General features: G+C 46.1%; 3 protein-coding genes and 2 non-coding genes across 5 annotated transcripts; 1 reads left to right on the top strand and 4 right to left on the bottom strand.

Annotated features, from left to right (window-relative positions):
- Nucleotides 1-24: 24 nt before the first annotated feature.
- Nucleotides 25-3619, bottom strand: Pmar_PMAR000968 (calcium/calmodulin-stimulated cyclic nucleotide phosphodiesterase, putative; the record flags this gene model as incomplete). Its single annotated transcript, XM_002781965.1, has 19 exons — nt 25-189; nt 243-359; nt 409-483; nt 745-853; nt 906-1007; nt 1051-1194; nt 1638-1726; nt 1773-1839; nt 1888-2014; nt 2078-2129; nt 2180-2314; nt 2350-2448; nt 2499-2597; nt 2651-2713; nt 2765-3011; nt 3059-3148; nt 3204-3298; nt 3341-3495; nt 3544-3619. 19 exons carry the CDS (start codon nt 3617-3619, stop codon nt 25-27), a joined length of 2106 nt encoding a protein of 701 aa, XP_002782011.1.
- Nucleotides 3620-4597: 978 nt separating this feature from the next.
- Nucleotides 4598-4669, bottom strand: Pmar_PMAR000967. The gene has a single exon. It is a non-coding gene; the product is annotated as a tRNA-Thr (tRNA).
- Nucleotides 4670-9122: 4453 nt separating this feature from the next.
- Pmar_PMAR000966 (Cytochrome b5, putative) lies at nt 9123-9687 on the bottom strand (the record flags this gene model as incomplete). Its single annotated transcript, XM_002781964.1, has 4 exons — nt 9123-9140; nt 9192-9299; nt 9349-9468; nt 9511-9687. The coding sequence occupies 4 exons, from the start codon at nt 9685-9687 to the stop codon at nt 9123-9125; spliced, it is 423 nt and encodes a 140-aa protein (XP_002782010.1).
- Nucleotides 9688-9779: 92 nt separating this feature from the next.
- Nucleotides 9780-12050, bottom strand: Pmar_PMAR000965 (sterol desaturase, putative). Its single transcript, XM_002781963.1, has 10 exons — nt 11804-12050; nt 11635-11761; nt 11530-11586; nt 11336-11484; nt 11131-11286; nt 10602-10730; nt 10474-10553; nt 10301-10364; nt 10149-10255; nt 9780-10107 (listed from the first exon to the last, which is right to left on the bottom strand). Exons 1-10 carry the CDS (start codon nt 12037-12039, stop codon nt 10007-10009), a joined length of 1206 nt encoding a protein of 401 aa, XP_002782009.1. The 5' UTR covers nt 12040-12050; the 3' UTR covers nt 9780-10006.
- A 1042-nt stretch (nt 12051-13092) lies between these two features.
- Pmar_PMAR000964 lies at nt 13093-13164 on the top strand. Its single transcript has one exon. It is a non-coding gene; the product is annotated as a tRNA-Pro (tRNA).
- The last annotated feature ends 901 nt before the right edge of the window (nt 13165-14065 follow it).

Below are 14065 nucleotides of genomic sequence, written 5' to 3'. Positions count from 1 at the left end.
ACGATGGTAGGAGTTGAACCTGATTTAGTTGTCGGAGCCGGGGATCGAACCTGCGTCTCTCGCTACCTGCAGCAGGAACAAAGGTGCAACCAAGAACTCGAGAAAGCCAATCTGGGAATGCGGCCTCGAGACGGTATTGCGATCATTTAGCATCTGGACTGGTATGTTCTGGGCTTTCTCTAGATCACCCTGAGAGACGAAAAACGTTTTGTTCAGTGTCATCGGATTCGTGACGTTTTTACCTGGGCGAAAAATTCATCCAAAACTCTATTAGCCCAGGCCTTGCAACTCTCAAACGGCTTTGTCGGATTAGAGATATCTGCCGCGTGAAGGAATAGTTGAAGTAAAGTCATTCGAACCTGAGCCGGCGACAACACCATAGCGCACCCCAAATATTCTGTTAAATACATCATTGCTCGAGTACAGTGCAATGCACTCTCCTGACCACTCCTCTTCCTCAGGATCATAGCCCTCATCTACGATCTGCAAGTAATATGATTCCATACCAAAAAACGCCATAGTTCGCCACCAACGGGCAAGTGGCAGACATTTGAATGCTGATCACATTTCGAATCGCTCAAAAGTATTTAATGATTTTGCAAATCACAAGAAAAATTACATACAGATGATAATACATACTCGCCGTATCAATTTCCTTAATCAGCGAAGTAACAACATTTTTTCGTTTGTGACTATCACACTGTTGAGTACCGAAGTACACTGAGATAGGCAACATTCGCCTACCTCGCGATTCAACTGATACAACATCTGCAAAGTTTTTATCATCTCAAAATGATGCGCATTATCCGTATGTAAAATGCACTCGATCATAATCCGTCGCGCATCTCGATACCTATACCGTGAAATGCAATACTCCCCGTCCCCATACCGCACAAGCTTCTCACTGTTGCTTAGAAAGGCCTTGCAGAACGTTCGCCTCAGCATCGCTGCTCAGCTCAAAAAAGCGCGCACAGTGCATATTTTCCAAAGGTGATTTATCATTGTATCTAAACCATCAGCATCTTGTCCTCAATCATTTTGACCACCTACCGTAGAGCCAGCTCATGAGCAGTTTCGATCAAGTACGGGTTGTTGACTCCCGGGTGCCCTATGTCGTGGACTACTGCGGCCAACAGGACCGCTAGACAGTCCAAGGGTTGGAAAAATGCCATTCCCTTGGATAGAACCAGGTACCTAATCACTGACGATACCAAAACACTCACTCAGGAGGAAGACCACAGTGTTGGAATAGATGTTCGCTTTCCTCAGCAGAGTCCGAGATTTCCCCAACAGTAATAAAATTTACGTAGAAATTCGTTTAGAAATGTACAGAAACCTTCTAAAATTTCCTCAGAATTTCCATATTGTTACCAACACATGTGGTTAACCATGTACATATTTTCCCATACTCAAAAACCATATACATTATAAGTGATTTCGAATACCATCTTCTTATCAGCATATGGTCACTCACGTATATGATCGATCACCACGATATCTTAGTCTTGTAAAAATTTCTGGAAAAATAGTTTTGTTGCCGCAAAATAAGTCGGAAAAAATATGTAGCGCGCTTGCCGAAAACGAAAACAAAACACTTCGACAGTTTTCAGTGCACACAAGCTCCGGCCAGTGCTCACCTGTAAACAGTATGTGTGACGTCAACCGCATGATACCAATTGTGATAAGGATTGTCCAAATACGCCAGCCGTGCCCTCCTTAAGAAGACCTGAAATTACCTAGCCACTGCTGGGAGACCTGGGCTAATACAATACCTCTAGAACGCCCAAGTCGATGAAGCCAGTGATAAAATGGGAAATCCCGGACCCCAAGAAGATATACCTGCAGACGATTCTGATAATACCGTCACGCGCCACAAAATTCCCTCACTTCAGTAGGGCATCGTTTTGTTCAAGACTGTGTTGCAAGACATCGTAATTCCAACTGTCGGCCAAACCACAATCTAATAGTCCTGATTTCTGCAAGTCGGAGACGAAGGTTCGCAACGCTGTTGCTCCTGAGTAATACCACAATTCGACAACATTTCGTCGTGGTCGTGCTGCTGCTGTTGTTCGCTCACTTCGGCCTAATCTATCAGCCAATATCTCGTTGTCTTGACTGGCCTTTCGCGCCTGATAGCAACAGTGATGAACTTACGAGAAACAATTTCCTTGTGATGAACCTGATTTTGGGTAATCATGTCTAACACAGCGAGATCGTCCGAGCCAAGGTTCTTCAGCTCCTCCGCATCAACAGGGTGCTTCGCAATGAACATCTCCGAGAGCACAGCCAACTTCTCCACCACTGCCTCGAGGACCTACTCCCACGAGGTCCCTGGTTCGATACCCGCACCTGTCGTTTTCTCACCGAAGCCTCACTCATGAACGCCCCAGAATCCTCCAAATCCTCATCACTATGTGCGAGGTTCACAAGATGCTCATCCTCTTGTCGCTGGATACACAAAGATACGTGCGCACAGCGAAGAATATCTTTCACCTTACCTCTTCCACGGCGACCTTGCTGATTTGACTGACCGTTTTGAAGATCGTCTTTGCCATATCTCTCACTCGACAGAATAGCCCTTCTAATGGGACCAGTACCTAAGGAAAGGACAATGCAGTGGCACACCGCAGATGGGCATACAACCACTTACTATTTGCGATACACTGTTGCTCAGCAAAGTCGCCGAGAGTATCATAACGATAATAACAGTGATCTGACAGCGTGATAGGTCCCAGGATCGAATCCCAGTGAAGGCACTTCTTACCACCAAGGCAATGTTCGCACCAGCGTCTGTCTTACTCACCGCCGTAAAGTCAAACATGACTTGTACTTTCGTACCATCATAACCATGACTCGTGACCCACAACTCATTAGATATCCTATTCGGTGGTTCAGCAAAGTTCTCCGCATACAGCACGCCCGTTGGGAGCGCCTCTATCACCAACGTCACTGGTCTGTATTCTTGGAAATCGTAGAAGTCCAGGAACTCGACAATGGTTTGGTTGAAAGACCTAGGAATCAGCGGCTAAGGAAGAGAGCGTGGACAAGGTCGACTTACTCTCCCCCAATATAATCTTCTCCAAAAACATGCACCTGGCTTGCGAACTGCTGTGCCCAAGCCTGCATAGAATGATCTTCATTCGGGTACCTGAACATAATAGATTCACAAGTCAACTAGATAGATGCCCAGTACGGTCAATTACTTCATGACGTCAAATATGGGCAATACCATAACTAAGCCAATTGTCAACATTGAAACTCTAGTGGATAAAGCATTGATCAGCCTTGACCCAAGGACCTGAGAGTGACCCTACGGCAATGCATTAGCACTAGTACATACTTTGGCCGTGCCAGCGCTCTCGTCTTGGGTGCTGCTGACACCAGGCAGCCACTTCAGCAACCTCATCACTCGAGTTATTCGTCCGGCTCGTGCGCCGAGCTTAGTCGTACGGGCAGCACGGAGTAAGACAACGTTGGAGCCGAAACCAGAGTTAACTGATACCACTAGTGAGAACAAATCACAAGGGTGATTGAAGAACTCACATTCAAGACTCTGGTCGTTGTCACCGAGCGCCCAAGATATGTCAAGGAAGAGGGAAAACGCTCCAATGAAATCCATGAAGAAAAAGAAACCTCCGAAGTATCTATTTGAAGCCCGAATTCAGTGGAGTTTCGACGGGTCGAATATTACTTGCGCGTGCTGAGGCTGAGAATTATCATTTCTCCAACGAATAAGACAAATGTAACGATAAGAATATGGTCCAAGACGTGATAGCTATTTCCAATATCCAACAGCGTCTAAGAGAAGTGAAGACTCGAGCTGAAGAATTGCATAGTACCACACTACCCAGCAATCAGGTAAGAATAGGGCAACCAGTAAGGCGATGTTCATTATGGTTTGGAAGGTGAAGGAATGTGCCGTTCGATACGCCATTCGGAGCATCCATGGCCTCCGCTTGAAGAAAGGCATCCTGAGTACTCGTAAATATGTCGAGAGCCCTTTCCGATGGCCGAGTTACTTTAGAAGAGAGCGCCGGCCTTCGAAGTGAGTCGTTGCAGCTCGCATAGATTTCCTCTTTGCGTATGCCATAGTCGGTGAACGTGCTGAGTTCATTGGTGATACCTAAGCACCGTTAGAGTACATCAGCCCACGTGATGCAGTTTGAGCAATATCACTGATTCGTAGGATGATTAGGTAGTACCTTTGTGCCCATCCACAAATAACTGCTTGCAGGTTCGGCTGATTCGAATACGGCGTACAGGAATCACGGAGCAGAGGACGTCAGCAGGAGCTTGAGCGGGTTGTCAGAAGACAATACACTCGGAGGAATAGAACAACTACTTGCAGGAAAGCACTGGGTACGAGTTCGATGTGGCCCAAGTCGGAATTCCACGTGAGCGGGTTTCACTATCCCTAGTTTTGCTTTCGTTTCATTCGAATGCACGAATGTCTCAATTGGCAGGAGTAAGCCACTGAGCATGGAGGTAAGGGCCAGATTCGTTGCTTGTCGGTCATCAGGTGCAGGATGCCTTAATAACTCAAGCGGCGCACAATTGACTACGGAAAAGGAAATCTGTGCTCGAACAATAGAAATAAAGCCATCTGCCGGGATTGAACCGACGACCTTCTGCTTACGAAGCAGACGCTCTACCACTAAGCTAAGATGGCTACAGACTTGAAAGTTGTCCAACAACTTCTGTGAATTTCTGAAAATCTGTCCTGTGATCTGTTCCGTGCAGGACGAATATTCGGGGTCATTCGCATAAGAATTTCATGAAATCTCTCCGACATATGACGACATTTTGCACGAATATGGCCAAGTTGGTGATGAATAGGCATGCCGAGGTTGAATCCTTTACGTGGCGCGTGAAAAAAGACATGACCGGAACTTTTCCAGAGAAATGCAGTCCTAAAGTCTTTCGATGTGCTAAGACTTATGTTGCCTCTCGTTTCGTTGTTTTCGAACCCGACATTCAGTCTCGCGTGGTGATGCTGATTCCGGGGCAATTCATAGTCTTCATTCATTCAGTGGGTAGGCTCGGTCGGTCTCTCAATCAGCCAACACCAGCTCACTTACATGTCCAGAAACACCCATAAATCGAAAACAGGTCAAAAGATGAACACTAATGAACCACGGGAAATGAAAAGATGATTTACCACAGATCATCCAAGCCGTCCATCCGATGCATAGTCATAGGAGTAGAGACTTTCCGAGAAACTCTTCGTGGCTCTCCATGTTGTCTATCTTGTGACTTGGCGCGAAAACCAGCGTCAAACAATCATCCAGGTCAATTTTCTTCCCCAGGAGATCCTTGGGCCGGTAAGAAAGACGTGATAATGCCTGAATGTGAGTATATCGATATTTCAGCCGACCACAAGTTGTTACTGAACCGCCGTTGATCGTCCGTATCAATTCCAGACCTGAGTGGTACACTGCTCGCTCTAATGCTCGCCCGGGACGATTAAGAATCTTCCGTCGGGGTAATCTCAAGTGGAGCTGACAACATACAATAATAACATATCCCTGTATATCCGATATTATATTTAATATCTACATATCATATCAATACGTTATAACATATTAGATACGATATATTATAGAGAATATACGATAACCCTTGGAATGACGGAGTTGAAAACAAGGCTGTGCATCACTAGTCGAAGCCACACGCATTGATTCATGTGTGAAGCATCGCCGTTACGCCAGATAATACTATCATTTTCGACTCTAATCATCTAACAGATCAAGACAACGAGCGCCGAGCTTAGCCTCACCTCTCCGTGCGGATGTCGGAGTGCGGTCCTAGCAGTTGCAAAGGTTGCCGTGAGATATCGACTGAGCGAAGGTGGTATGGAGTCCACGATTTCAGTGCACTGTTGTGGGGTACTGGGCTTGGTGCGTTCTCTTGTCGATTTACGCCCATGCGGAAGCACTGAAAGGGCCATATAACCAACTCAATGCTAGGGGTGAGCGTCGGAATCCACCTTCTTCCGGGTGCACAGCGGTGGTGAATTTCAGACTCTTCTTTGGTAACATAACATGGGGAAAGTTGATTACCTATACAAACTGAAGTTGGGATCGCCACCAAAATCGCCACTCACGATTTTGTCGAAGTTGCGCTTCCGTAATGCCGTTGTCATCTCATCCGGTCCGTTACACTGTAATGTGCTTACACCAAACTGGGCCTCCAAGAGTGCGACCTTCCTACTCAATATCATCGGAAGCGGAGCGAGACCCTCCTACAGTTGCCGCGCTGTAACGGCTATGGTTCAAGCTACTGAGTAGGGTCAGAGAGCCATTCTGATCTCCCCTGTTCGCCGAAAGCAACCGACAGAAAGGGAACTCCGGTGGAATATCATCTATGATGAGTATGTCTTCAACTGAAGGGTCGTATCTGGGCACATTCACAACAGTGTTGGAGGAATGAATGTTCGCTGAGCTCAGGAGTTTTTTCGCTGATCACAGGAGTATAAATACGAGTTGGGTTAGAGAGGTGCAGAGAAACTAGCAAGAATTCGGCAACATTCCCTCAGAGTTTTCATGTTGTCATCAGAACATGTGGGTGACCATGTGCATATTTTTACCACACTGGTGTCTTTCATGATTAAACCCGACTAGTGATCGCTGATCAACTCACGTGACATCAGCAACGATGGCGCCAGATCGACCAGAAGCTACACCATGGCTCAGTCGCTGGAAATCTGGTGGTACCTGTCAGAACAGTCTCCCGCTCAAGCGGATCATCAATACACGGGGAAAATGCGAGTCCGTAGCCTCTGTGAAAGCAGTTTTGGGGAAATTCCCACCTCGGGTCCAATTGGAAAACTATACGCAGATGAGGAGAAGGAGAGCGAAGTAAAGTTCTGCGATAAACGACGAAGTTGTCGATGTAACAACACTGTCATTGAACTGAAATCAACAAAGAGTTCATCCTTGTAAATTCCCTAATGTATCACATAACTCAATCAATTAATTACCCTCAGTGAAATGCTTACGAGTTAGCGCCTGTATGTGGCCTTTGTATAGGGGGAAAATATGCATATGGTCAACTACATAGCTGATGCCAATAAGGAGAATTTCTTGCCGGTTTGTGAATTCTCCTACCCTAGTTCGTGTGCGAGTTTTCATAACTAGTGTGGAAAATTCTGAACTGGAACGATGAAACCAACCACGACTGGGTTCCCTAACAGCGTGGTCACCCTTGACCTCGAATGCATGCTGCCAATAGCACGATCAGAATAGAAGATGCCATAGCATATCTAGGCCAGTGTTGGGGGGAATATATGTTCGCTTTCCTCAGCTGAACTCAGGAGTTTCCTCACTAAATGTATATGAATTAGTATAAAAGTGTAGAGAAACCAACACGAATTTCCATATTGTCACCGACACATGTGGTCGACCATGTGCATATTTTCCTATACCGTTCTAGACTGAAGAGATCCCTTGAATGAGTTTATGATAAGGACAATCTCCATCGATTGAGTATGATCAGGCTGCTGCTTTTTAAGGCATTCCTCTGCTATTATATCCAGTGCAGTGTTGCGTCAATTGACGAATCCAGTGTTCGCTTCCCTCAGCTCGGCCTGACAGTTTCCTCACTAATTATACAAGTTTACATATGAATTCGGGTAGAAATTCACAGGAATCGACGAGAATTTCCCAAAATTTCCTCAGATTTTTCATATTGACACCAACACATGTGGTTGACCATGTGCATTTTTCTCACACTGGACAAATGACTATCAAAAGCTGCCAATATTCTCACTCACAATTTTCCTGGACCTCTGCGAGCATTGCTCGCTCTCCCCAGCTGGCCTCAGGAGCTCCCTCATGACACAACGAGGAATTGCACACGGTTCAGGCTTAGAGTGTACGAAAACTAGCAATAATTTTCCAAAATTTTCGCAAAATTTTCACGTTCTCACCAACGAGCGTAGTTGACCATATGCATATTCGCCCACACTGCACGAAACGCACGAGCGAATACAGTACAGTGCACAAACTCTCGCCTTCCCTATGGTTCACTCGCAAGGCTTGCTTCCCTCGAATTCCTGATAACTCCACATAACCCAACCACTGTGCATCGCTAGTAAGAGGTGATTACTCATACATGTTTGTGAATCTATACGACACATGAGTTGATATCTGTGCTGCGTTGCTCCAGACGGTGTGTGTCAGTTCGAAATCCAACACCGTCATCGACTTGGTTGCACTTGATGCCAATACGGTAGACTATGCTGCGTTTTCCGGTTAGCCGAAGCACTGTCATAACAAGCAAAGGGGTGGTGAAGTGCTATGGTTCACGAGCGGTCCGGCAGAGGTCTAGGATCCCACGAAGATACTAATAACCTCTCGTGGGAAGCGTGTTCATGCCAATTTCCGAAATGCCGATAAACGATATGTGAGCTTTTTTCATCATGAACCTTACAACTGACGAGAGCAGTATGAGAATATACGCAAATGGTCAACTATATGTGTCGGTAGAAACGTGGAGATTCTGAGAGGAAATTTAGGGGAATTATTGTTAGATCTGTACTCTCCTATCGAAAATCGTTGTGTGGATCTTCAGTGAGAGAACTCATGAGCTCAGTTGAGGAAACCGAACATATATTCCAACACTGAACTATAGCAGTAGTGACTCACCACGTATATGAAGTGTCCATCGGCCGAGACGATCTCGGGTGATAATAGCATGCACAACTTACATGTGATCAATGTGAAGATTCACATCTCTACGCGTGAATCTCCTGAGAAGCGCGATATTACTCCTGAAAATCGTCAACAAACAACTGAGCACCAACTTCCGCGAGAACCTTCGTAGACCTTTTGTATACCCGAATATCACCCAAGGACAGAACACCAATAAAGACCTCCTTCCATAAGGAACCCTTTCGTTGCCTCCTTGCGAGGCATATTGAACTACTCATTATATTCAGTCCCGAAGGCGATAGAAAATACTCATAAACTGAGATGAGCTACAAGACACTTATAATTCAAATTATTCCTCCTCGATGAATTGACCAACTACATGACAAAACACTGCCAAGCTCCCGAAATTGTGGCCCCACTTGTGATATGTGTATGGAAAAAACTACTAGGGTGAGTCTTTCACGTGCGAGCTTAGGAGCTACTCATGACCTGAAATCCATGAAGTGAGCAGCCAAATACGCAAGGGAAACATCGTGCTACATGGTACGCCAAATAAGCTACGCCAGCGATCAAAATGACAGGCAGAACCCCCATACTAATAACCCCCGCGTTGGTTCCAAGTTCAGAATTCATCGGAATGCCTTGTGACTGAAAACAACAACGTAGAGGTCCCTGGTTCGATTCCTGGTCACGGCACTTCTTCGTGACCCTCCAACACTCCTATCCTGTGCGCCTTCGCTTGCCTCCTGGCTTCATCAGAATGCCCGATCTCTTCAAAATCCTCCGTCACATTGCCACCGCTAATCGTCGAAATGACCTGTTCTAAACTTGCACTCCGCAAAATTGGAAAATATCTTACCTCAGGTCCTCCCGGATGGCTCTCCAAAAAGTCAGTAACATCATATACAGAACCATGAATAACGACCCAGCAGTCATCGCTCTTATCATGAGCTTTCACCTCCGCTTTGGTATATACTCTAACCGACTCCTTAGTCGTCTCATCAGTGCTGTGATCGGGGGCCGAGGCGAGCGGCATAATGAAAAGCCTCGTAAAAAACTTAGAATGTAATTCTAGAGAGAGTTGAACTATCTCGTTACAGTTTGTGAACAACGCAACAATAACCATCTGGGCCTGTAAAAATCGATAACTCTAGTAGTAGATCCGACGTGCCAGCTACCAACAACATGCGATCGTGTCCAGGTAACACGCGTGTGCATCAGCATGTATTCCGGTGACACACGCTCCATTAGGGCAGTTCAGATAAAGATGGTATTAGCACTGATTAGCATAAATACGAGGGGATGTTGAGGGACAAATCTTGTGTAAAATACATTATAATGATACACAGTAGATTCTAAGCACAGTAATGGTTCAAGAACTTAGTCGGAATTCGTCCTTTCTCTTCACGTTGAGCCTTCAGCTGAGCCAAATGTGCTTGCCACAAACCGTCAGTACCTAGAACGCAGATACGGCGCAGGTTCGATCCTCGGCACTACCATGTATTTTGTCTAAAAAGCCTATATTCCCATAATTGACGTTGAACTTCTGATGATGGAAATCGTGGAAGTCAGGCTGGTGGTCGAACCACATTATCCACGGCCATCTGAAGCAAATCTCGATTCCGTCACTGCGCCACAAAATTACATACCGTATGCCACTGTGGTGGCCTTCTGTCCCGAGTACCGCATATATAGACCATAAGAGAAATGTCGCTGAGAAAAATACCAATCGCGCACTTCATTTTATACAAAAAATTTCGCGACACAATTCCGCAACACAGAAAATAACGCCTCGAGAAAATACAAATTTCCCAAGTATTACAGCAATGCGAGCCGAGGAAGAAGGCTCCAGCTCCCAGAGGAATGAAGTCAGCGATGAGCAATTCCAATGGGTGGCAATACCTACATACCACTCCTCGAACGAATCACGCATATCAGCGGTCTTATTACAATGACGCAAATGCATTGGGGGCCGGGTACTCATGGTGAACCTTGTGAATCTTCTTATACAAAAACGGACTCGCATGGAATAACCAATGGCCGTAGAAGAATAGAAACTCGTTCACTAGGATGAAATAACTGAACAAAAATACGGTACTGCAGGATTCACCATCTTCGGTCGCTTGTGTCAAGAATAGTTCGCGAATTGCTGTTGTACCGAATAGCGATTCGAGATTAGCGCTCGCGAATTGAGCGAATAGTTGCTGGAATAGCATGTGATGCAGTAGTTATACGCTACTACTACTACTACTACTACTACTACTACTACTACTACTACTACTACCACTACCACTACTACCACTACTACCACTACTACCACTACTACTACTACTACTACTACTACTACCACTACTACCACTACTACTACCACTACTACTACTACTACTACTACTACTACTACTACTACTACTACTACTACTACTATCCTAGGATCACCGTCCTGCAATGCATCACCCATGTGTTTTATGTTCAGTACTACATCATTTGGACTGCAATCTCAAGCTTCGAGGGTAGTCGCTCAGAATCCATATCCACAAACAGACCTAGACGATCACGATACTGTTGCAAGCACACGCAGCCGAGGCCAATCAGTGGCACTAGCACAATCGTGTTTAGGGCACATACCCGTATCAACCTGTGAGTGACTTAACCATCAAATTTTCATCGCATCACATCATTTTTACTTGTGGAATTTCGGATCCCCAGGCAACAACCGTCTCGAAGGTTGCAGTACCCTTCCCTTCACTGGAGAGAGGTCGAAGTACTCTATAACGTAGTCTGCGGTGGAGCCCAGCCAGAATGTACAAAATATGATACCAGGAACAACCAATATCTGTAAACACGCACATTGTGGAAATTCCATTCAACGTTTTATTACCATAAACGTCCATTCGTTGACATAAATCAGCATAGTTCTAACTAAAATACTATAGACCTGCATACAAGCTCAAAACAATGACATGTATGCTTTCAGTACACATACGTGCATTGGAATGATGGCAAGTATAGCAGCTACAGTCACGACCAACGGCCCAGGTAGGGGGGCCTCGGCTAGCACCAGGAATAAGAGGAAGGATCCGCATGCATCAGCAACAACGTTCCCTGTTGTCCTGAAATCAGATTACTGCGAGAGTTCGGAATAATTTTCTCACCCATAACCGTTGAGATCGAGCCCTATAGCCAGTGCACATCGCCGTATAATCGTCGGAGCGAACCACAGTGCTATGAGAAATCCCATGCAAGGGAGTACCACGGGCATAGCCTCGTGGCTTTTCACGTGACGTTTTTCCTCACGAGTTTCTACTATAGCACTACTACAGGCGTCTCTACCTAGCGCCCATAATACACGATGGTGAACCGTACCCAGTCCGCTGACGAGGGTGGCCATGGTAGCAGTAGTTAAACTTCACGCGCCACGAAATAATCCCACTCTTGACAACTCGAAACTCCCATTGATGAAACTGCAAAGGCCTACAGAGCAGAGAGCCGTCCGTCTAAACGCGTTTCAGTGACAGCCAGTAACCCTCTTGATATGACTAACGCACTCCACCTACGCATGCCACAATGAAGTTCTTACGCGCTACGAGAATTGTCACGCGCCACGATAATACTCGCGCGCCATCGGAAGTACACAGCAATTGTGGGTTGTTTCATGACGACCATCACATTGGCTACATTGGCATTTCCTTACAAGAAAGTGTATTGCGCTGAGTGCGGCCACCTGGTCGCCTCTGTCCTGGTCGTGATCAGATGAGAAATGATGGGGAATTAAGAAAAGAAGAAAAAGGAATTAAGAGTCGTGGTCGTGGAATTGATCCTACTTTGTTTTGTGAATCCCTTACTACGATTGAACGCCCGGCAGTGTGATGCACGCCACGCTCTCGGAATTGGTGGGACGTTTTATCCTGGGAATAATCAGTACCATCAAACTCATCGACTTTACCCGGCGTCAACCGGAGTATCCCAATGGAATCGTTCTGGAGTTCAGCAGAGGCCCGAGTCTGTCTCGAGAGTGAAAGGCTCTGCCATTTCTCGGGCATCGTCTTAGTTGAGACCAATGTTGCGCTCCCTAGCCTAGTGGAAGGCTGATGTACTTCGGGAGTTGCCATGTTGGGACTGCACTGTTTCCATTCCTAAACCGATGTAGTCGAGCCCATAGTTATCCAACAACCAAACACAGCTCATGGGAATAGTTGGTTATTGGAAGTACTTACCAAAATCGAGAGTATTATCTGTTCACATGAGGAAATGAGAAATGCAAAAAGTGTCGGATTTCAAGGAATGCTCCAGCCGAGGGGCTATACACGAAAGCCATTTCGTCCATATAATGTATTCCATCTTGGCTGTTTCGCACCTCTACTGCTCGACAACGCTGAATGCGAAACATACCAGAGGAATATCGGATCGTGGTGTGATGCTTTGGTATCGACCTCTATGGTGTGGCTGTTTGGTCTAGAGGTTAAGATTCTGCCTTTGGGCGGTAGAGGCCTGGGTTCGACTCCCAGAACAGCCATGTTCATGCGTGCATTCGGTACACTGCCCCAGCACTTGCATGTCGAATTGCGTTGCGCCTCAATTTCCTGCTCACACAGCATTTTTGCTGACTGACAGCTCGTTGTGTGGTCGACAGAGCATAAGCAAAGATTTGCAGCAGCACATGTCGAGTGGGAGCAGGCTCGTCACTAAACTCATAGACACGTGGGAGTTCAAACAAAGCTTGGGGGTAGCCCATTGAGGATCATGAATGTGTGCCGAATCACTGGCTTAGCAGTGCTCTTGTTTCCTCTTGCATATCTGTTGTGTTTAGCAGTAACGTGGATGGAAATAACACGATTGTTGTTTGACGACTTTGTTACGATGTGTTCGGGCATCTACTCGACGCCCCGTGGATGTGGAGACACAATGATTTTCCCAGGTTCAGAAATCAGCTGGATTTATCGCAATGTTCACCGATGAGTAAAGCTGACCGACAGTCCGCTCGATCAGCATCTTCAGACATATGTATATGTTAGTGCATCCGCGGGCAGCATTTTTGTGATATGTCCAACTTCGGGTTTGGCTCTCAAGGGTTGAGTCAGTCCAGCGATTCCAATTCCTTCTATGCTGGGAAGTAGGCCATTTATGAGACATCGTCACTGATGCCCCATCAGGATCCTCGGCACGCCAATAAGGGTTAACTATTGGTTGGTGGCTCTGTTTGCCTACCAGGTGTTACAGGCCTTGGGAAGTGGCCAGCCAAGCATGTATGCGATTCTCATGGCAGTTGGTAAGGAGGGAATTTTAACCCTTATTAATCGCCGTATTGTCATAGGTTTTCAAGCGATATTACAAGTGACTGTACTTTGTCACGAATTCGGTCATGGTACCATGGCTCGATACCTAGGCGGTAGCATCAGTTACATCCTCCTATGGCC

Source organism: Perkinsus marinus, assembly GCF_000006405.1.
Source record: "Perkinsus marinus ATCC 50983 genomic scaffold scf_1104296940846, whole genome shotgun sequence".
Taxonomy (NCBI): Eukaryota; Perkinsozoa; order Perkinsida; family Perkinsidae; genus Perkinsus; species Perkinsus marinus.
The sequence above is the reverse complement of the archived record's forward strand: the minus strand, read 5'-3'. Positions and strand labels throughout refer to the sequence as shown.

What these genes read in the sequence shown, in the direction of transcription:
- Pmar_PMAR000965 (XM_002781963.1), bottom strand. Translation starts at nt 12,039, where the DNA reads ATGGCCACCCTCGTCAGCGGACTGGGTACGGTTCACCATCGTGTATTA. An exon ending in TCAACGAATGGACGTTTATG is followed by an intron (nt 11,485 to 11,529) that starts GTAATAAAACGT and finishes GCGTGTTTACAG; the next exon opens with ATATTGGTTGTTCCTGGTAT. An exon ending in GAGATTGCAGTCCAAATGAT is followed by an intron (nt 10,731 to 11,130) that starts GTAGTACTGAAC and finishes ATTTTTGTTCAG; the next exon opens with TTATTTCATCCTAGTGAACG.